The sequence below is a fragment of the Dendropsophus ebraccatus genome, chromosome 2, assembly GCF_027789765.1.
Source record: "Dendropsophus ebraccatus isolate aDenEbr1 chromosome 2, aDenEbr1.pat, whole genome shotgun sequence".
NCBI lineage: Eukaryota > Metazoa > Chordata > Amphibia > Anura > Hylidae > Dendropsophus > Dendropsophus ebraccatus.
The window spans coordinates 192,194,016-192,218,162 of NC_091455.1; the positions used below are offsets into that span (position 1 = coordinate 192,194,016).

At 41.7% G+C, this 24,147-nt stretch overlaps 1 protein-coding gene across 2 annotated transcripts in view; it reads right to left on the minus strand.

The window, feature by feature from the left end:
- The window catches only part of CCNY (cyclin Y), a 124,008-nt gene that overhangs the window by 20,779 nt on the left and 79,082 nt on the right, over positions 1 to 24,147 (minus strand). For both annotated transcript variants that reach the window (XM_069958937.1, XM_069958938.1), the window contains exons 2-5: positions 14,172 to 14,246; positions 13,259 to 13,293; positions 9,439 to 9,539; positions 7,631 to 7,666 (exon numbers count right to left, since the gene is read on the minus strand). In XM_069958937.1, coding sequence (XP_069815038.1) covers positions 7,631 to 7,666; positions 9,439 to 9,539; positions 13,259 to 13,293; positions 14,172 to 14,246 — 247 coding nt within the window. The remainder of the gene's footprint in view (positions 1 to 7,630; positions 7,667 to 9,438; positions 9,540 to 13,258; positions 13,294 to 14,171; positions 14,247 to 24,147) is intronic.

Consider the following 24,147-nt stretch of genomic DNA (forward strand, 5'->3'; position numbering starts at 1 on the left):
TGTTTGTTTGGAAACTAAATATCGGGCTATGTAAATGTAGAGAATGTCAACATCAAGATTATTCAGATTACTTTAGTTCCCAAGGAGAATAAGAGCCACCATGTGTATCGGAAGATACTGGGTGCTACTGTAACTGAGATAGCCTTTGGCTAGGATATGCCATTGCTTTATGATCAGTGAGGGCCTGATCTCTGACACTATTGCCAATTTTGGGATAGGTTGCATGATTGATACAACGCCGAGCCTGTTCATTGTTGCACAAACTCATAAGCTAATTGGTTGCCAAATTCTTGCCAACAGCTTGTGTGTTTTCATTCTTTAATATGTGTTAAACTATAAAATTCCTGACAATGGTATAAGAGAGCAAGCCATGACACTGGGAGCGACCTATTGTATGACGGATCCAAGCCGAGACACTGGGAGGGACCCATTGTATGACGGATCCAAGCCGAGACACTGGGAGGGACCCATTGTATGACGGATCCAAGCCGAGACACTGGGAGGGACCATTGTATGACAGATCTAAGCCGAGACACTGAGAGGGACCCATTGTATGACGGATCCAAGCCGAGACACTAGAAGGGACCCAATGTATGACAGATCCAAGCCAAGACACTGGGAGGGACCATTGTATGACGGATCTAAGCCGAGACACTGGTAGAGACCCATTGCATGTCAGATCCAAGCAGAGACACTGGGAGGGACCCATTGTATGACAGATCCAACCAGAGACACTGGGAGGGACCCATTGTATGACAGATCCAAGCCGCGACACTGGGAGGGACCCATTGCATATCAGATCCAAGCCGAGACACTGGGAGGGACCCATTGCATGTCAGATCCAAGCCGAGACACTGGGAGGGACCCATTGTATGACAAATTCAAGCCGAGACAACGGGAGGGACCCATTGTATGACAGATCCAAGCCGAGACACTGGGAGGGACCCATTGTATGACAGATCCAAGCCGAGACACTGGGGGGGACCCATTGTATGACAGATCCAACCCGAGACACTGGGAGGGACCCATTGTATGACAGATCCAAGCCGAGACACTGGGAGGGACCCATCGTATGACAGATCCAAGCCGAGACACTGAGAGGGACCCATTGTATGACAGATCCAAGCCGAGACACTGGGAGGGACCCATTGTGTGACAGATCCAAGCCGAGACACTAGGAGGGACCCATTGTATGACAGATCCAAGCCGAGACACTGGGGGGACCCATTGTATGACAGATCCAACCAGAGACACTGGGAGGGACCCATCGTATGACAGATCCAAGCCGAGACACTGGGAGGGACCCATTGTATGACAGATCCAAGCCGAGACACTGGGAGGGACCCATTGTATGACAGATCCAAGCCGAGACACTGGGAGGGACCAATTGTATGACAAATCCAAGCCGAGACACTGGGAGGAATCTATTTTATGACAGATCTAAGCCAAGACACTGGAAAGGAGCCATTGTATGACAGAGGTAAGCCAAATTACGGGGAAGGATCCATTGTATGACAGATGCAAGCCAAGACACTGGGAAGGACCCATTGTTTGACAGATCCAATCTATAAAACTAAACAAGATCCACTGTGTGACAGATCCAACCAATGACACTTGAAGGGCTGCATTTTATAAAATATCAAAGCCAAGATACTAGGAAGAGTCCATTGTATAACAGATCAAAGCCAAGACACTGGGAAGGAAGGATTGTGTCACATCAACAAGCCAAGACACTGGGAAGAATCCATTGCATGAGAAATCCAAGCTAATACACTGGGAAGGATCAACTGTATCACAGATCCAAGCCAAGACACTGGGAAGCATCCATTGTTCGATAGATCCAAGTCAAAACACTAGGAAAGATCTATTGTATGACAGGACAGAGCTAAGCCAAGACACTGGGTGGGATCCACTGTACAACAGATCTAAGGCATAACGCTCATAAGCTTCCATTATATGACAAATACAAGCCAAAACACTACCATGACATTGGTAGGGTTCCATTGTTTCACAAATCCAAATGGTTACGGACTGACCCTACTGACCCCTTTTAATAGGGTCTGACAGGATATATGTCACGTTGACGAAAGAACAGATCGGCACACTGAGCGGAGTAAGTGACGGGTAAGGTGTAAACACAGCCTATGGCTTTTATTTTAAGATTCATTGTACATATATGTTGGATCCAAGCGGTAACAATGAACCTCACTACTTGGGGTCAGTCAGGGTTTCCAGCACTTTGAGCACCAGAGCATTGGTACATGTTGGGCTAGTCTTGCCATCCAAAGAAACGGTGCCACCAAATGGAAGCTCTAAAGATGTTGAGGATATAATTGAATTATAAGCTTGATAGACCAGTGTCTTTATTTACAACCTGAGCAACTACTACTTATAAAGCATCTATGGTACAGTATGGCTTCAGAAACCTCTAAGGCAACCACACACATCTCTTTTATATGTATATGTAATAGAAAGTTGCCTTCAGAAAACTAGAGCAGGATTTTTTTCCTTTGTCTCCACTCCATGGGAGATTAACACTGGGGCTGGCATACAGTAGAGAATAAAGATCCAGCGCCTGGGGTGAGAACTCCATTATTACAGCTGCTCTACTGTATTAGCAACACAAGAATCAGGCAGAAAATGCTGCTTTTTGCTCATTATAATTGACACGGACTGGCTGCAAAACATAATAAAAAGGCAAATCATCCAAAATTATTAATAGCCTTTAAAATCATGAAAAGATTTGGTAAGTGATGTACAGTGGAGCAGAGGATTATGGGTCTGAATAGATGTAGAGGCAAGCTAAATTGGTAGTCAATAGAGATCAGCGAACCGGGTTCGGGTTCGAGTCGAGCCAATGACTATATCCATGATTTCCACATAGCTTTATCCAAGTTCAGCAGCCACCGCTAATCAAATGCTGAAATTTCGGGTTCGGATCGACTCGAGCATGCTCCAGGTTCGCTCATCTCTAGTAGTCAACCAAGGCAAGTTCAGAACTGGCTGCAAAATATATGCAAAACCCAAGACACTTGCTGTATCCTGACGTGTTGACTGATTAGTATAGAACGCATATGTTTAGAAGGCATTAGTTCTCCTTGTGGAAATCCAGCTGATTCCTGGGAAAAAATTATGTAAATCATGTCTTCTATGGAAAGAAAAAAAACCCTCTCTCTTTAGTGCCACCTATAGGTAGCTACCCTGTACGTCAACCCCTGACCCATTAGACATATCAGCCAAACCAGAAACACCCGTCCTTGTCAGTACAGATCAGAGTACTGATGCAGATTATTCTTGCAGAAATCCAGTTGGTGTATGGAGTCTCATAGGCACACTTGAAGCAAGAACTGCGAAGTAATGCTGTCTACACATGAGTGTCTGGTTTGGCCAATTCGGACAATTATCGCTCCATGTAATAAATACAACGATCAGCTCATGACAACGATCATCGGCTGATCGTTGATATAGGTTCTGACTTATTTTCGTTTGGCGCCAACCGCGCACCGCTACGAAACAATATACATTACCTATCCACGTTCCAGGGCTGCTCCTGCGGTCTTCTCCCCGGGTCCCGCTCGCTCGGCCTTCAGAAAGGCCTGTCAGCTAACAGGCCACCCGGTCAATCACAGGCTGCGGCGGCCCCGGCCTGTGATTGGCTGAGCGGTCTGTCAGCTGACAGGCCACTCAGGCGCGGGACCTGTGGAGAAGCGGAACGCAGAAGCAGCCCTGGAGCGTGGATAGGTAATGTATGTAGTTTAAACATCATTAACGATGTCCCTGCAGCCCTTGTTAAACGATTATCGGGCCGTGGAATAGGCCCAGTAAACGAGTGACGATCTAGCTCTCCCACTCCTCCCCCTCACTTCCGATATGGCTGATGTAAACAAGTAACCATCTGCAATGTTATAGCAACTTTGGAATGCCTGGAGGGATAATCACAGTGAGTTCATCAGCAACTTGACTTCCCACTACTACAAAGAAGCTACAAAGTTGCAGATACAGCCTGCCAGGGACTTGTTTACATCAGCCGGGGGGAGGAGGGAGAGACAGAGAAAAAAGCTCACACACAGTTTTTTGTTTCTTCAGTAGAAAGCAGCAGCTCAGAACTGGGGGAAGGAGACTGAATAGATAACAACAAGTATGGAATGAATTGTTAGTCTCATCACGGGCAGCAACATATGAAAAGTTTGAGTATGTTTGAGTGCAATACCCCTTTAACCCATTCCTAACCTAAATTATGGTTCGTATAAAAAAAAAATAGCCATAATTAAAGGGAAAGATCTGACAAGTGCGGGGATGATCTGCAACAAAGCAGGCAAAATTTCGGAACTATAATAGCTCTCGAGGGATCCTGACTATCGGAGTATTGCTGCAATGTACTTCAGCTCTGAGATATGTCTTGCTATGTGACTAGTAAAGCCTATTTAATTGAAATCTAATATGGAAGTAAGACCATCAGTATCACTTTGAGGAAGCAGTGGTGTAATGTTCAATGCGAGAATAAATGGTGTAACACATTCCTGACAGTTTGCCAAGCCGATACCCGCTTCATGAGACATTTCCACACAAATTAAACCTGACATCTTTTACAGAGATTTATCTCACTGTCAGCCTGACATTCCTAATGTGTCCGTCTATTTTTTTCCCAGCCGGGCCATAGGATTACAGAGACGGGGCTCTAAAAAGTGATGAGGAAATAGAGCTGATTAACATATAGCAATCTCCGAAGAAATCTCATTGTCCTCTGTACTCCATTACCATCTTGGAAACAATGCCAATGGAATATTATTAGTGGAAATTATTCACATACTAAAACTGGAAATAAATGTAAAGGGTTCGCGGAAAGGGATTGTCTGATTTTGCTGCTGTCCACTGGCTATTTCCCTACAGTGGCCACTAGAGGAGAAATGGAGTATTACATGCAGCCATTCAAAGGTATACAGATTGGTAGGGTCCGTCAGAGAAAAAGCCACTCCTTCAAAGAGACTCTGTCAGCAGGTTTATACTGTCTTATCTAAAGGCCCTATTCCACAGAACGAATATCGGACCATAATCTTCCCGTGAAATAGGAGGCAACGATCGGCTGACATCTTTCGTGTCGGCTGATCGTTGGAGTCGTTTGTCGTTCAACATGTTGAAAGACAAACGAGTTATATAGCAGCGATCTGCTGCCGCCGCTGCAAGAGGTAGGAGCGGAGGCAGCAGACCGCCGCTATATCCTATGGGCTGTCCGGACGATCACCGATCACCCGAGCAGCCCCCCCGCACCTCCCCGCAGCTTCCCCCGGCCCTCCCCGGACTTATCTGCTCGCTGCTGCTGCGTGTAATAGCGGCAGCAGCGAGCGGGGAACAAGGAGCAAACGAGCGCTGACAGAGATGGGCCGTGTAATACGGCCTTAAAGCGTAACTGTCATTTCAAGGTCATTTTTTGGAAAACATTAAATATCAATAGTACAAGCGATTTTAAGAAACTCTGTAATAGGTTTTATAAACCAAAAGAGTTTCCTTCTGGACTGAAAAAGCAATCTCCCAGCCTCCCCCCTCCCTTCAGAAGAAGCAGGATTTCTGTCTCCACTATGTGGCTATGGAGGGGGGAGGGGCTGTTAGGAGTGACTGAGCACGGAGCAGTCCTGCACAGCACAACACCCTGCAATCTTCTCTCAGTAAGTTCATAGATAAGCACTGACCTAAAATAGTTTATACTACTGATTTCTGCAATAAAAAAAAATATGACAGTTACGCTTTAAGGGTAGCAAAAAACTAGTGACAGAGAAGCTGAACAGAATGATGTATCACTTGCATTGTTCTGTGCAGCTGATTCAGAGATATCCTCCTGAATAACATGGACAATAAGTAGTCCTCTCCATTATGTGCATGAGCTCAGTAGTCCTCAATATTCATGAGCAGCAAAGTCCTCCCAACAGCTGCTGATTGGCAGTTATCTATCCAAGCTGTGTATAGGCAGTCACCTGTCAATCAGCAGCGTGTGTGTGTGTGTGGGGGGGGGGATATTAGAACAACTGACCAGAATAATGTAAGTAATACACCGATCTGTTTAGCATTTCTGTCACTAGTTTATGCTGCCCTCATTTAAGGCCACATAAACCTAGTGACAGATTCCCTTTAAGTATGCTGTGAAATACTTTAACTTGGGAAATATTTTTGAGCTTTATGGATGCTACCAAGATGTGTATTTTCCTCCTACTATGATTTGTATACTATTTTTTATGTTTTTGTTAGATTACTTTCGGGCTGTTTTGCAGAAGGCTTTTGCATTGAGATGTGTCCTTCTCCAATGTTCATGACATATCAACCTGCAAGGTGTCCTGATGGCTCCACAATTATCATATCATAGACCTATCCAGAAAGGTGATGCAATAACTGCAGTGATTATAATGATTTTACTGATTTACTGTAAGCCATTTCATCCTTTAGTCTAACATTAATTCACAGGAGACGGGAGACACTCCAGGCACCTCTTGCCAGCAATACCATAAATTGTCTGAAAATATTTCAACATATCCTCACGGTACGGTTGGAGCGGGAGATAGATATCTCCTGACTTGTGACACCAATCACCCGGCTTACACACATCATTAAAAGTTAAAAAAAATATAAAAAAATTAAAAAGTATATACATGGTAGGTCCTTGCTCCCCATACACCTTCAATAACTGGGGGCCAAAGGATCATTCGGCCATCATTGATCTCTCCTGTCCAGTGCCCACCCTCCCTATACACAGGAACGTTCTCTATGGGGAGGGGTAAGTCGCAGCAGGAGAGCTCTGGCCGTGGCTTCTCTCTTCCAGAACAAAGGGGTCGGGCTTGATGGAAAATGCCCCATACACATTAGACTGGCACATTGGACTCCCATCGATCTCCCAAACAGATGACATTAGGGGGTGAGAAGGATCAGGCTTTGGGTTTCAATTGCCTAATCTTAATATTCTTGGAGGGACAAGCTGACACCGGAGTTGGCTGGCTGCAGCTTACCTCTCCTTATAGGTAACAGATGTCTATGGAGATCCTTTTAGCGATCACTTATCACCTATCCTATCAGTGTCCAATAACAGCTCGACACAACTAGAAGGTTCTACGAAGCAATCTATCTATCTAAACTATCTACAAAGTACATCTATCTATCTCAGGAAGGAAGAACCTTTAGTCTTTCGTGCTATTGAAAAACTACAATTCCCATCATGCCTAGACATCCACATCCAGCCATTAAAGGGGTTATCCAGCGCTACAAAAACATGGCCACTTTCTTCCAGAGACAGCATGACTTTTGTCTCCAGATCAGGTGTGGTTTGTAATTAAGCTCCATTCACTTCAATGGAACAGAGCTGCAAACTCCGGCTAAACTGGAGACAAGAAAGTGGCCATGTTTTTGTAGCACTGGATAACCCCTTTAAGGGAAATGTAGTTTTGAAAAAGCTGGAAAGGCTGAAGGTTCCTCATTCTTGACCTCTATCATATAAAAGGCAAATACTGACATTATGTAACCAGTCATATTGGTACGGGAACAAACAGCTACACAAAATAGTCACTTTAGACACCTCGACCTTGTGTCTGCCTCATCGGTTCTATGTATATTTTACTGTAATCGGTAGAACTCACAATGTTCAACATACCTGTTTTTTATGTGGTAATATATTGCCAGTGCTACGCTATAGAAAAAAAAAAAAAGTATAGGTTTAATATACATCATAATATCACCGAAGGACAATTCATTTTTTTTTATATATCTATATCTGTATCTATATATCTATCTATATATATATATATATATATATATATATATATATATATATATTCATACACATCACAAATCATAAAAACAATGCTCCAATTTATCGAAAATAAAATAAAAAAAAAAAATCAAATCAAATGTACTACCGTTATGCGTCTACAGCTCCTATAGTGATATATGTGTCTCCATGGAAATAACCCTTGATCTTCTAGGTTTCCCCTTACTACCTGGCCCCTATTTCTTACAAAGTTATAGGTTTTCTATCAAATCATTCCTTTATTAACGTTATATAATCCTTACTTAATATTATATTATATATATATATTTATATATATATATATATATATATATATATATATATATATATATATATATATTACATTTTAAATCTTGAGCAAAATGTATAAAACAAAAAAAGAACAGTATAAATTTTATTTGAAGAGGATTGTGCAGACTTGAAATGAAATGTGACTGGCAAAAAGCTATTTATAGCCAGAAAATATACCCACAGCGTCTTTCCACAGGAAACCACAAGTGTGATACGAGCAAGAAGTTATTGGTTCTTCAGTCTATAGAAAGCCCTTCGTTTCCCTCAGTGTTTCTTTATTATGGTTCATGTCATCCATGGAGTTAGAGGTTTCAAGAAATTTACAACTATAATTTACTTAAAATTCATGACTTCGCAGTGTACCACCATTGTAGTCTGTTACCACGGATACACATAGGTCTGCATAGGAGCTGTAGACAAAAAGCGACAGAGTACATTCAAGGGAACCGGCAGGAAATACAGCAGCTTCTGGCTTTATTTTAGATCCATTGGAACAATATAAAAATAGTACAGAGCATATTCTTTAAATGTCATTTTCTGTATATCAATAGTGGTTAAATACACCCAAAGAAGGGAGATATATCATGAGATGAAGTATTGTCAGTCTGTAGTCAGATCTATACAAGAGATTCTTTGTCCTTTATACCATAAATATTAAAGTGTACCTGTGGTTATAACTTTCAAAACCTAAATAATCTGCTTCACACCATTCCTCTGTTCGGGTATATGCACACTACGGAATACTTGCGGATATCATTGGGCGGGCGGCAAAATCCACCTGGGTGGAGAGTCAAGTAGGAGCGCACGGCAGAATCCACGGGAAGTTATCCGCGAGAATTCCGTAGCGTGCATATACCCTTATTCCACTTGGAAATATATGACTACTTTACTGCCAATATGGCGTGTCCTTTCGCAGTCTGGCACTGTCCAGTCGACACACCCCTTAGACAAGAGGACTGGTAACAACCAATAGATAATTTATTTAATAATTTTCCAGGTAAAATATAAAAAAATGCTCCAAAATTTTTATTTTAAGGCAAAAACAAGTAATTTGTAAGACATGCCAGGAGAGCTGACTGGTCCAACTTATATTGATAGTAGTGTTGAGCAGAGAGGCCAAACTGTTTGGCAAAGTTCTTATGGCTGTATCCATATTTTCCAGGACTCCCTAGGGCAGAATCCAACCTCTGCAGCTCCAGGGTGTCAAATGCCGAACGTTCGGGTTCGGGGAATGTTGGCGAACCCGATCAGTTTGGCCTAACACTAATAGGCCTTATAATAAACTGAAAAAATACTTGAAATAGTAACTTAATTTCCTTTTGGTGTTGTAAAATGACCTATAAGAAGAGGCAGGCACTGACCATTTAATGGTATACTTGAGGTTAGGTTGGCTGACTGTGCTGTCATCAAGGAAAATTGTAGAGCAAGAGCTGTACTTTCTCCTCATCTGTCCTGGTGGATGCTGTAGAAAAAGAATCAAAGCAGCTTAATAAGTTTATTATAACGAAACACGAAGCACCGAACACTGAACAATGGAACAGTTACAGGGATCTTCCATAATGGACATTTATCACCTATCCATAGAATAGGTGGCAATCACACTGATCACAAGAACAAGGGTCCAGGGGTATGTATTCACCAGTAGTGTTGAGCGGACTTGCCGAACTGTTCCGGTTCGGAAATAAAAACATGAATACAGCCTATGGCCTAAAGGCCCTATTACACAAAACGATTATCGGTCGTTACGACCGATAATAATCGTCTTGTGTAATAGAAGACAATGATCAGCGGACATGAACGATGTTGGCTGATTGTTGTCTTTTAACATGTTGAAAGACAAAATACTAAGATAGCAACGATCTGCTGCCATTGCTCCGTGACCCATCTCCTATGGGCTGCACAGAAGATCCAGCGATCACCCGGGTAGCTCCCCGCATACACTTCACCCCGGCTCTTACGCGCTTGTGGTCGACACGCGTAATAGCGTCGGCAGCGAGCAGTGAACTAGGAGCAAGGGAGCGCTGACAGCTCCTCTCCATCATCCTGTGTAATAGGGGCTTATGGCTGTATCCATGTTTTCCAGGACTCCATAGTGCAGCATCCAACAGTGTTCAGTGTCGGAGAATGTTGCCGAATTCAAAAAGTTTAGAAAGTCAGCTCAGCACTACTCACAAGCAGTTTTCTTAGGATTACTTAGGATTAGAAAAACATGGTGGAATTTTACCAAAAAATAACACCACTCTTCTTCTCAGTTCATTTGTGGTATTGCAACCCAGTTGCAGTGAAGTTTAGAGCTGCATTGTAATTTTACTGACAACCTGAGGACAGGTATGGGGTTTTTGGAAGAAATCATGTACAGTAGGATTTTTCTTATCCTGCTCTGTGCATGCTTCACCGCCACTCCATTTAGACTTAAATTGCATACGTGTAAGCTTCAATTCTATGAAATTTCTCAGAGTTAAAAAAAAATAAAAATCTCTTCCTATACTTCCATATGACACTTCTGAACTCACTGTCAGCCAAGCCGTGTATTTTTAGCGCAGACGTCGGGGGTTAATAAGAATTTTTGCCGTCATTCATCTCAGTACATTCTGAAATGGAATAAGTGCCCTGTGTGTTTGACCTTCATTTAGTCTAAGTGGCCGCCATTCATCCACTTTCCCGGGAAAAGCTGATCGTATTGATTGGGATCACTTCAATTTTGCCATACAAAGATGGATCCGCCCTTGTGTGATTATACGCTGCTGAAATTTTTCGTGTGAGTTTGTAGATGTGGAGACTGAAGTCTTCATGGAAAAATATATCAAATGGTATATATCTATAGAAAATGCAGGTTTGCACCACTAAGTGATGGACACAGCTCACTGTCACCCCAACCCTGTCAGTGACCCCTGCACAGGTCACAGAGCATGCCCACTAAATTCTCCAGAATTCTTCAACAGAAGTCAGTGAGTCAGCTACAGGTTCCTATCACCAAAATTCTAGATTGTACACTCTTTTTGTTTTTTGTTTTTTAACTCATACAGTGCATTATAGGGATGGTACTGTAGGAGTAGTCATTGTGAGTGTGCATTATATTATACTGGAGTGCTTCTTTAAAACAGAATAAAACAGACATTTAAAAGGAAAAATTAAAGGGATACTTCAGCGTAATAAAAAAAAAAAATTCAAATCAACTGGTGTCAGAAAAGATCAAAGATTTGTAATTTACTTCTATTAAAAAATCTCATATCTTACAGTACTTATAATGCTGTATGTCCTGCAGGAAGTGATGTATTCTGTCCAGTCCGACACAATGCTCTCTGCTGCCAGAGCATACAGCAGCTGATAAGTACTGGGAGATTTTTTAATAGAAGTAAATGACAAATCTCTGTCACTTTCTGGGAACAATTGATTTGAAAGATTTTTTTTTTTTTGTTGGAGTACCCCTTTAATATACAATCTGGGGAAAGAACTGCAAACTGTTAATGTAGAGGTAGAAATGATTGTCCGCTCAGCAGAATAATACACAATGTTATTTATGGGTTGTCAATCACATAAACGGGTGCATTTACATGAGAGCTCTGCAGTGCAACTCATGTGAGCCGGAGCTCCATTCCCTTCAATTAGAGATAGATGGTGCAGAAAATCTCTCCGATGGGGTTCTAAAAAGGTATTATTAATCTCTATGAGAAGCACAGGGCAAACAGAGATCTCTCCACAATGCAACAGAGCGAGGATACAACTTACAACAATGTCACAGCCGCTCTGCCGTATCCTAGGTCTCTCATCAGTACCCCCAGCTCTGGTGTCATACTGTAATGAAATATGGACCGGGGGTCCACAAACCTGGATGTCTAGGTTGCTTAATATTAAAGGGGTTTTCTAATTAAAACTAACTTGTCCCCTATCCACAGGATAGAGGACAAGTAAGAGATTGTGATGGGTCCAAACCCCGGAGATCTCCAGATCGGCCCTGGCTCCTTTGCTTTGAATACAGCTGCAAGTCAGCACATGAATCGTGGCTCTATTCAATCTTTTATGTAGCCGCCAGAGAAAGCAGAGTACAATACTCTGCTCTTTTTGGCGGCTCCATAGAGAATAAATAGAGCTGGGGGTCACGTGCCGTACCTGCAGCTGTATTCAAAACAAAGGAGCTGGGGGGGCGATATTGGGATTAAAAAGTAGCCCTTTAAGTGTAAAGTGTGAGTGTGTGCGAGTGGGGGGGGAGGGGGTTGAGGCTTTTTTAGGCCTTATTCACACAGTAGCAGTCTATATTTAAAGTGTCACAAAAATTTTTTTTGCAGAAATCAATAGTACAGGTGATTTTAAGAAACTTTGTAATTGGGTTTATCATGAAAAAGCTCTCCCCCCTGTCTTCAATGTTCTCTATGGAGAGGGGAGGGGTGGAGGGACATGAGGCACCAAAACAGGAAAACAATGAGTTCATTTATAGCTACATCACCAGGTTATCTCCTCTAAGGTCAGCACTGACCTCTCTGACCTCTGAATACGGCTTTTACACAGGTCCCGCTGTGTAATCTTTTGTTCTCTGCTCTCTGCTGGCGACTAATCTCCCTCCTCCCCCTTCCCTCTCCATAGAACAGACAGGACTCGACTGATGTAAACCAGTCGAGATTTCCTGATAATGAGCAGTGTATAAGAGAGAGGAGGGAGGGGGGGGGCCCAAGGAAAGTCTTTTTGAATGCAGATAATGGCATATTTGCCTAAAAACCCAATTACAAAGTTTCTTAAAATCGCCTGGACTTGATTTCTGCAAAAAAAAAAAAATGACAGTGACACTTTAAAGTTACCCTGTCACTTAAAAAAACAAAACAAAAATCAGTGATCAGTTGGGGGTCTGGTTTCTCGCACACCCACCAATCATTATATACAGCCGGGAGAAGCACTCAGCCAAGAGCTTCAATCCCCGGCTCGATCTCTCTCTAACTGCAGGAGACTATAGACTTATAACAGAGATGATTTACATTGGTCTATAAACGATATGACGGTTAGTATGGTTAGTATTGGGGCCTGGGAACACTTCTCATAGCATCTAAGCTCTGTAGTCACTGACAATGTAAACTGCTGGGATTAGTAGGAGGACAGAAAAGGGGTTCTTGGTATTTGCCATTCACTAAAAAGTGACAGGACAAAAATGTAAACTGTTTTTTGTCTTAATTTTTTTTTTTTTTTACTTACATGGTTTATGTAAAGGCTCTTCCGTTTTTCTCTCACTGTGAACATTAAAATAAGAAAATGAGGTTATAATGACCAAATAATTGTATACTATAGTCATGAGCCCCTCTTGACTAAAAAAAAAAAGATGAAAGATGAAAAAAAAAGACCAATCATAGCGTGTCATTGAACTAGAAAACTGATTGGCTGATGAGGAGCGAGGGGAACCGGGGCCAGGGGTTAAAGGGGCCAGGTCACATATCTGCAGCTGCAAGCTCGCAGCGTGAAATCCGCTGCAGATCCGGTACTTCTGAAGGCACCCTAAAGGAGTATTCCACGGGGAAAAAAAATTATTTCAAATCAACCAGTGTCAGAAACTGCCAGATAAATCTACATTCTTCCAGTACTTGTTAGCTGCTGTATGTCCTGCAGTAAGTGGTGTATTCTTTCCAGCCAGACAGAGTGCTCTTTACTGCCACCTCTGTCCATGACAAGAACTGTACAGAGCAGAAGCAAATCACCATAGAAAACCTCTTCTGCTCTCCAGACTGGAAAGAATACAGTACTTCCTGCAGGACATTCAGCAGCTGATTGATGCTGGAAGACTTGAGATTTTTAAATAGAAGTAAATTACTAATCTCTGGCACCAGTTGATTTGAAAGAATTTTTTTTTTAAATAAAAAAAAAGTAATTGGGAAAAGTTTACTAGGACCGATATTTCACACACTAACCCTAAATAGTCAGAAAAAAAAAGTTTTGGTGTGAGAACAAGAGAGACATATCAAAAAAATTTTAGCAGTTTTAGACCCTAAGCGATCAGGTGGACAAGCCAGAAGAAGTCAGTGCTTAGCGTGTTCTCTCCTGGCTCACATGATCTAGGTAGATGTAGCCTTGAAGATATCTAAGCCCCGACAGAAGACAAAGTACAGCCACATACCATCTGTCTGGGATTTGCTGAGGAATATTGTGCTTGCCCGTGGATGATCCGAGGGGTTAAATTCCATGTTCATATCTAGGAAAAGAAGAGACATATTCAGTTATTATATATCCAGCCCGGCGATGTAAACATTGTTTATTCTAGCAGACAAGCAATTTACAGAAGAACAAACAATTCACTATCCACAGACAAAAGCAATTTATAAGCTATAAGAAATTGTTTCTGCATAATAATGCAATTTATGAAGTGAACATGTGGAAAGAGAAGCGCTGGGAGATGAAGAAACGGCCCCCTAGATGGTGATTACAAAAGAAAATCATTGTCTCAAAGCCATTCTCATTTTATTTCCAGAAAAAAAGAAAAATTTTCTTACTGAAGCCTGTAAACTGAATGGAACACAAAACTAGATCACACCGAAGTAAAAGGGGTCCAGATGTTAGGGTATGTTCACACTGAATGTGTCTCTATGGGATGGCTCGCACGCCTCTGCTCCCGCCTCTCTCCGCTCAAAGAATTGACATGTCAATTCTTTGATCGGAGAGCAATGGAAGCAGAGACGCGTGAGCCATCCAATAGAGACACTCTTTGACACTGAGGCAGTCGGGATTCCACAGCGGATTCTGCCTGTTTACTCCTTTCCTTACTATGGAAGGAAAGCTGAGGGTGGGAGACAGGACATCACTGTAGCTGCTGACTGGCAGGAAGGGCCTGAAACACAGACATGCCATTGGTTTGGCAACGTTCTCCTAACCCGTATGCTCGGCTTATGACTCCCATTAGCTGGAGAAGTTGGATACCACCCTAGGAAGTCCTGGAAAACATGGATACAGCCATAGGTTGTAGCTTATATTGATAGTAGTGTTGAGCAGAGAGGCCAAACTGTTTGGTTCTGCTAAGTTCTTATGGCTGTATCCATGTTTTCCAGCACTCCCTAGGGGGGTATCCAACTTTTCCAGCTACTGGGAGTAGCTTCCAACCTATGCACGGAGAGATATCTGCCTGATTTGGGACCTTTATACCTGGTCATCCAAACCCGCCAAAGTTCAGTGGAATTAGATGGCCATCTACTATTTATAGGAGGGGGGGTCCATTGACTCTTTCTCGATAACAGATCTCGGAGGAAATTAGGATTGGGGACGTGCTGGTTTTCAACATGCCTGATTCTTTTGTTCTCAGGCCACTAGATTTCCTGTTGGATCCACCATTGGCTTTTGCTCATAAACTGTACCAGAACTAAATGTGTGGATGACAATTTTTTAAAAAGTAAAAATTCTGGATTCTCACATTTATTTTTTTGAATTGCTGTACAATTTCTGTTCCGTTTAGGAGAAGAAAAATGGAATTCAAGCTGTGACAAATTGGTCACAGGGACTGACTTAGAATGGGGTCAATCAGGTTCCATTATAGTGTCTGCCGGAAGAATAGTGCTGTATGCTGTGTGTTTCCTTCAAACATATAATAGAATCTATCGCATGGGCTTCAAGTGGAGAGTTCTACCCCCCATTGATCATGAACGATGCCATATTTTAGTCATATGCCATCGCTTTGTAATGGTATCAAAAAAAGAAAAACTTTTAGCAGGAGTACAAGATTTTGAAAAGGATTCTTTACTGTAACAGCCTACAGTGAGAGTAGTAATGTTTGTTGAGACAAAATTTGCAGTGCCCCAGAACCCAGCTTATTTCTGCTGCTGAACGTATAGCCGTAGGGAGGCACTAGTCTAAAGTTTATTCAGAGTCTGTGGATGAAGGGTGTGTAAACTGCACTTATCTGCGTATGCTATTCAGCAAGCCCATACTGGAGGCTACAAAAGGGTTAACTGTGTATGTGACTTTATGCACTCTTTATTTTCTACGACCTGCAAGTGAAGATAGACTGTTAGCATCCTCCCCTACCCCCTGGGTCTATCATAGCCCTGCTAAAAGTCTCCCAGTCTGTTCTGACCAATCCTCTGTCAAGTTACTAAGGCCTCTCTCCACCAATAGAAGCCCACTCCCAGGATAAAAAAAGTGGGGTGTGCCATGTGATCTAGTCAGTTCAGGAGTTAGTCAGTGAGTCTCCTGCTACAGTAGTTGCTCCAGTTGTTTATGTGCCTGCTGAACTAGCCGGAGCCAAAGTGTTGTCTTCCAGAGGCCTGGCCGCTATCTCGTACCTATCCCTGAATTAGCGTTCCTGTCTCTACATTCCTTAATTCACTTAGCATCATTAAATAAGTACACCAGAAGTCCGACTACCGCCCAAGAGACCTAACCTGTCCACGCTGAGGTGGTTAATCTCTACGTCTCAACTAAAGTCCTACAATACACTGTGTTCCGACTAAAGTCAGAGATTGGAGAAGTGCTCCTACCAGCGTTCCACCTGGTACCAAATACTCCTGGATGTGCTGCTCTGGGTACACATCTCAGCTAGATGAATTCCGGACCATGAGAACTGGTGCACAGTGCCTCTCTAGGTAGTCTGCCCTGTCGCTACTGCTACAACATATTTAAAGTCCTCCATTTCCCAAGTTCTAAACCTCAGTCTACCTGCTAACGCAGAGAATCAAGTGTTCGTTAAGCAAACCACTGACAGACCAAATCCCGAGCTAAAATGCACATTGTGAACAAGGATTGTACTGTGAACTGTTTCGCACCTTTAAAGAACTGTTCAGTAAAGCTTATCATTCTGCAAGTATTCCCTAACCGTATGTAACTGAGTCTCGCACCATCAGGCTATGTTCACACTACGTATGATTCTGGCCATACTGCGAACCGCGAATGTACGCACGTAGTTTCGAGGTTGATGCGTTCGCTTGAAAGTATACGATATACGGCCGCACAATGCACACTACGTATGAACTTACCGCCGGATCGTATACGGCGCCGTGAAAAATGAACACGACCATTGTTTGAGGACGGAAATGTTCCAATTCACGGCCGTGGATTTCCATGCGGTCCCGTACAAAGTACTTATTTCAGCCAAATTTAACTTGATTTTTCGATCCAAAAGGTTCTGTGTGGTTTACTGGGCTGGGCGAAGATTTCCAAGTAAATTACCTGTTTCAGATCGCTTCGAAACAAGCTAGGGAAGCATAACTGTACTACGGGCGTATGTTCGCGGTTCGTACGCATCCGGCCGCATGTCTATTTTTCCCACGGCCGTAGTTTCAACTACGGCCGGAATCGTACGTAGTGTGAACATAGCCTCACATTGTAGGAAGGAGTACTAGGAACACTTTACAGAGTGTTTTGTGGTACCATAGGCACCCAGGTCTCGTGCCAAGCACCTCAGCGATACCTCAACATCTACTAGCTCCAGCACTACACCATCAGGCAGGCCCCTCAGGTCACCACAGACTGATAAAAAATAGGGTTAAGGACAAAAAAAAACACCCCTGTCCATAGGTTGTGTGTGGTATTGCAATTCAGTGCCATTCACTTTAATGGAATAGCAAAATCCCACCCAACCTGAGCACAGGAGAGGTCCTGTTGCTAGTAAACAAGTGGCTATGTTTTTCTAAGTCTGGACAACCCCTATAAGGCCATGTTCCCACATTGCAAATACCACATGTGGCCAAAACCATGGTCCCCTATGTGGTCACCAATAGCTGTGCAATATTAATATACTATCGCGCAGCTATTGGTAATAGCATGGGGGTATGTAGTTTTGGCCACATGAGGTGAACACACTGTGATTAAGGTCAGGAAGGACTTTTTGGACCACATTTTATAAGGAATTCATCCTTACGACTGACTAGGTTTCCCTATTTCGTGCTAAGGATATGTTTACAAAACTGGTGTAATGTAGAATTAGTGTAGTTGCCCCTAGCAACCAATCAGATTCCACCTTTCATTTTTTTTTAAAAATCTGTGAGAAATGAATATTGTATTCTGATTGGTTGCTAGGGGCAACTGAGCCAGTTCTACTTTACACCAGTTTGATAAATCTCCCCCTATGTCTTTGTCATGCAACTATGTCATTCACTGGCAAACTTACTCACAGGATCCAATGACTCCCACCACCCGGCCATTCCCGCAGGATAAACACTCACTACCTGTTTCCTCTCCCACCATGGGAAATCTCTCTTTATTCAATGTAACCAGGCTCGCCAATTACCAATGACATAACTGCAAAAATATTCCCGCACAATGCAAGATAGGAATCTCAGCAAAGCAATAAATCACCATCATTATAAACATGCCAGCCAGATATTAAGTCACCGAGAAAAGGACACCTTGAAATATTTCACTTAATTCCATCAGAAAATCCGCTACAGGAGGCTGAGGTCCTATGTGACATACTATGCCTCAATAACAATACAAAAAAATCAATAATACACAGTGGAAACTCAGCGTAACACAATATCATCTCCAATATTAACCTGTTGTTTCAATAAAGGTGGTTTTTAATATTGGTGGCCTATCTTCTGCATGGGCTACCAAATCTGTGGATCACCTGAATGAAAGGGTGACACATTGGCACATTCAGGGGAAAAAAAAAATAAAAAAAAATATATATATATATATATATATATTAAAAATCTAAAAAAATATATATATATATATAAAAATGTGTGTATATATATATATATATATATATATATATATATATATATATATATATATCTTCAGTAAAACTTTTATAAAAATCCATGTATAAGAGCTCACGGCTGTTGATATTCTTACCAAGGTATTATATATAATATATCTTTTTTCTAAGCTCAAGAGTCGCAGATGCTGAGCTTAAGCATGCATGCCTCCTCCCCAACTCCTCTTTGCATGGCTACCATCTGTACATCAATTATAAAAAGCAGAGAGGAGTGGGGAAGGGAACAGGCATGCATACTGCAGCTCAGTCCGGCCTTTTGTCTCTTGAGCTTTGAAAGAAAACATTATTTTATAACTTTGCAAACTGTCAGCTAAGAGACAAGTATCATTCCCAGCTATCTGTCCATGTTTGCCACTTTGATCATGATGCGGACAGATTCCCTTTAAACAAAATGGGTAATATTTCCCACCAAAGTCCAACTTTTACATCTCTCCCATCCCATGCGATCTTTTCCGCTGCCCAGTTTCTATCTCTTTCTGGTCTATTTTTATGCCGAGACTTTAAAGTGCGGATAAACACATTCATTTGTGTAAGATAATTATGCAGTCGGCTAAAAGATACAAGGGAGAAAAACAAAAAACGAAGCAAACAATAACCACTCGACGGCTTCACAAGACACAAAAGACACCGGAGAAAATAGAAACATGTGTTAACAAGAACCTGAACAATAAAAAGGCAAATACAGTAATTGCCACCTGTGGCAGAGAACAAGGATATAGAAATTTTTTTAAAAAAAATTATAATAATAAAAAAAAAAAATACAAGACAGCCTTGTCTCACTGGAGATGACATGTTTTCTTACGCAGCTATAGTAATCATGGTTGTCACCCAATGTCTAGAACAAGTCCTGAGTGGTCCAGACACAAGGTACATGGGTAAAGGAAGATTTACTTAATAAAACTAAAATTTAGCATCTGCCGATATAATAAAATATTAACTTTGTAGCCAAGGAAACTGTCACAATAAACCCACATAGAGAAATGAATATGCTGTGAGATAATAATACATAGTACAACCCAGTCCATCAGCGGCTCAGATCTCTTCTGCTGCTGTCAAACTTCTATCTCTACCCCCGAAAAGAGGAGTAGATGAAATATTAAGCAGCTACATTGTGTGCAATTCACTTATAGACTGTCACTACTTCAAGGGGTCCTGCTGCTATCTGAACATGGAGACGGGCTACACAGCAGCCATGAAATATATACTATATGGTTGGCGTTAGACTACAAATAAAGCATCAAGGGTAAGGAAAATATGAACTTTGTATTGCAGTGTTAGTCATCTTGCTGCCTTGTGTATTTAAAGGGATTATTCAGCAAAAATAATTTTCTTTTAAAATCAACTGGTTTCAGAGAGCTATATAGATTTGTTATTTACTTCTATTTAAAAATCTCCCGCCTTCCATTACTTATCAGCTGCTGTATGTCCTGCAGGAAGTGGTGTATTTTTCCCCAGTCTGACACAGTGCTCTCTGCTGACACCGCTGTCTGAGACAAGAACTTTTCAGATCAGTAGCAAATCCCCATAGAAAACCTGTAACTGCTCTGGACAGTTCCTGACATGGCAGAGGTGGCAGCAGAGAGCACTGTGTCAGAATGAAAAGAAAATGCCACTTCCTGCAGGACATACAGCAGATGATAAGTACTAGAAGACTTGAGATATTTAAATAGAAGTAAATTACAAATCCATATAAACTTCCTGAAAACAGCTGATTTAAAAGAAAAATATTTTCACTGGATAAACCCTTTAAGCAAATGTGCAGTCTTGGTCATGAATACAATGCATCTTGAGTGGCATCTATTATTTCCTTCATTACCTTGTATAGGCTTACCTCTATTCCATTAAAAGGGATGGTCTCCACAAGTCGGTTCCTGTACTATACCCATTGAGGGCAAATTATGCCCAATCATATAATTTATGCAATACTATATTTTCCCTGTAGGGGCACTGTTGGAGAAATGCTCAGATGACTGCTTAGATTTTCTTTTAAAAAGGGATTGCTGCATGTAGAAAACCTTTTTTATTTACTTTGTACTTTCTATGTTTGTGCTCTCTAGTATTATATGTATATGTGGTTATATGTAGCTTATATAGTTGTATAGAGCAATGATTACCTATTATCCCTCACTATAATGCACATTTAGCACATGAGGGCCACATGTGGCCCCTAGACAGCCAGCTGAGTATCACGGGAGTCTAATGTAGTCTGATATCTCTTGTTTCTTGGGCTGCTGCTTTATCATTACTGAAGCTGGCATACACATATGATAGCTGTAGGCCAAAGGCTCAGTCATCCAACAGCTACATCTCTCCAGACCCCTGTGAATCATGTGATCAGAATAGAGAGAGGAGGGGTTAATCACTGCCAGGCTCCTCTGCTGACAGAAATAGGAAGATAATATCCAACATGCTTAAAAGAGTTAGAAAAACATGGCCACTTCCTTCCAGAGACAGCACCACCCTGGATAAGCTGGATAACGGTCAGTAGGCCCTGTTGAAATCAGCGGGTTCCGTCAACATGTGTCTAATAAGTAGTTATTAGTTATGATAAGTAGTGTTATCTATCCAGGCTAGAAAAAGCACTACTCTTAGGGTCCTATTACACGGCCCGATCATAAACTGTAAACGAGCACTGATCTGCTAGATCAGCATTTGTTTACTGAGCGATTACACAGCTCAACTATCAGACAGCAAGGGCTGCACAGACATCGTTAGTGATGTCCGTGCAGCCCTTGTCTTTAGTTTAAAATAATAAAGTATTAACTTACTTTACCATGTTCCCTGGTGTCCTTGGGCCTTCTTTGGATTCTGCAGCTCTGCCTTCTGTTCTGGTCTCTACACTGACAGGCCGCCGGCCAATCAGCCAATCACTGGCCAGTCAGTGCCAGTCAGTGCAGAGGCCGGAACAGAAGGCAGAGCTGCAGAGACCAAGGAAGGCCCAAGGACACGAGGGAACATGGTAAGGTAAGTGAATATTTCAGTATTTTATACTACAATCATCAGCCGTCAGCCCCACATTGCAGCGATGTGCACCTGACACCTGTTGATTTTAAGTCTGGACCTTAAAGGGGTAGTGCGGCGCTAAACAATTACTCACAAAATAACACAAATTACAAAGTTATACAACTTTGTAATGTATGTTATGTATGTGAATGGCCCCCTTCCCCGTGTTTCCCCCCACCCACGCCAGACCCGGAAGTGTGAGGCACTATACTCACCTGATACGTGTTGACTGTCGACATGTATCAGGTGAGTATAGTGCCTCACACTTCCGAGTCTGGTGTGGGTGGTGGGAAACACGGGGAAGGGGGCCACTCACATACATACCATACATTACAAAGTTGTATACCTTTGTAATGTGTGTTATTTTGTGAATAATAGTTTAGCGCTGCACTACCCCTTTAAGAAACGATCAGCCGATGATCATTTCATCTGCTGATCATTCTCTCACAGAAAAATAATAGGGCAAACAAGCTGATGAGGGTGCTGGTTTTGCAGCTCAGTTCTACTAAAGTGAATGGAGCTGAATTGCAATACCAAACACAACCTGAGAACAGGGGTGGCGCTGTTTTTGCAAGAAAATATGTCTATGAGCTACAGACGGAGAGATTCCCTTTCTAGAGACACTATATCCACTCCATCCAATACCATCTGTGTGGTCTCCCTCCTATATCGATGCAGTGAAGTCGTCTGTTCTGAGCCCGGGAGATTAAACATTTACTGTTCTACAAATATTTATGTGTGAAAGTGTAAATAAGGTTTATGATGTAACTTTTACAAACGCTAACAAATTCTATAATTTACAAGGTAATAAATCCGCTATCAGTCTTCCTGCCATAGTTTATTAACAATGTACGAGTATGTATTAGTTTCACTTAAAGTGGTTTCCACATCACGTTTTCTTCCATTAGGGTTCAAATCGCTGCTGAAATAAATAACTTTGAGGAGCCGTCTCCTCTCCTCCCTCCTCTGTATTAGGAGACACTTGAACTCACTATAACAATGGCGGAGCAGCTTTCTTACAGTTCCGCTTTTGTAAGGCTGGGTCCACACTACGTTTTTGCAATTTGTTTTTCTTCATGTGCTTTTTGCAAAAAACTGATGCATGTGTGTGCATCCGTTTTGATCCGTTTTTCCAGAGAATTCCATTATTAAAAAAAACGGATGTTTGTTTTTTTTAACGGACACAAAAATTAGGTCGACTACTATTTTGATCCGTTATTTTATAATGGAATTCTATGGGGAAAAAAAACCTGATCAAAACGGATGCACACACCTGCATCCGGTTTTTTTTTTGCAAAAAACATGATAAAAAAACTATTGCAAAAACGTACTGTGAACCGGGCCTTATGGTCCTTTACACGGAGCGATTATTGTTCGAATTTTCACGATAGTGATCGCATTTAAGCGATAATCGACTTGTGTAAATACAGCGGACGATCAAGCGACAAATCGTTCATTTTGATCTTTCAACAAGTTCTCAAATCTTCGTTGTTCGTTCACTGAAAATTCGTCGATCGCTTCATGTAAACAGCCTTTCACCGATTCATCCTATGTGTGAGATGGGCCTAAGCGATCTTAAAACGATCGCAATAACGATTTTTCTAACGATTTATTCGTCTAAACGCTGATCGTTATAAAAAACACATCGTTCCATTGGGCGAATTATCGCTCCGTGTAAAAAGATCATTAGTCTTATTAATCAGTTTTATGGTGCATTTACACAGAGATTTATCTGACAGATTTTTGAAGCCAAAGCCAGGAATGGATTTAAAAATGGGAGAAATCTCAGTCTTTCCTTTATGACCTGTTCTTTGTTTATAGTCTGTTCCTGGCTTTGGCTTAAAAAAATCTGTCAGACAAATCTCTCTGTGTAAATGTGCCATTATACCTAGTTTACAGTTTATTCATACGGTTCCAGGTGGAGTAACAAAGAATCGGGACAATATAAAACACTAATAAAATAGGAAATTAAAACACATATACTAAAAGTGACACGTCACAAGAGATAATATGTTTTAATGAAGATCAGGAACTAGGGCAGGTTGATGTCCTATTTAATGGACCAGACAGAAGGGACTGCCATACCCTGGGATACAGCTCAGGAGCATGGGCAACCTTTAGCAGAATCACCAGACACTATTATCAAGTATAAAATACAATAGAAAAATCTTGGCACTCACCAATTTCAGAATTTTTCAAGTTTATTCAATATCCATAAACCATACAAGTGTGAACAAATAGCAGAACGCGTTTTGGCCACCACCCTTATCAACTGTCAGTTGAGAAAAGCAGTGACCAAAACGCGTTCTGATTTTTGTTCACACTCGTACAGTTTATGGATACCGAATAAACTTGGAAGATTATAAATTGGTGAGTGCCAGGATTT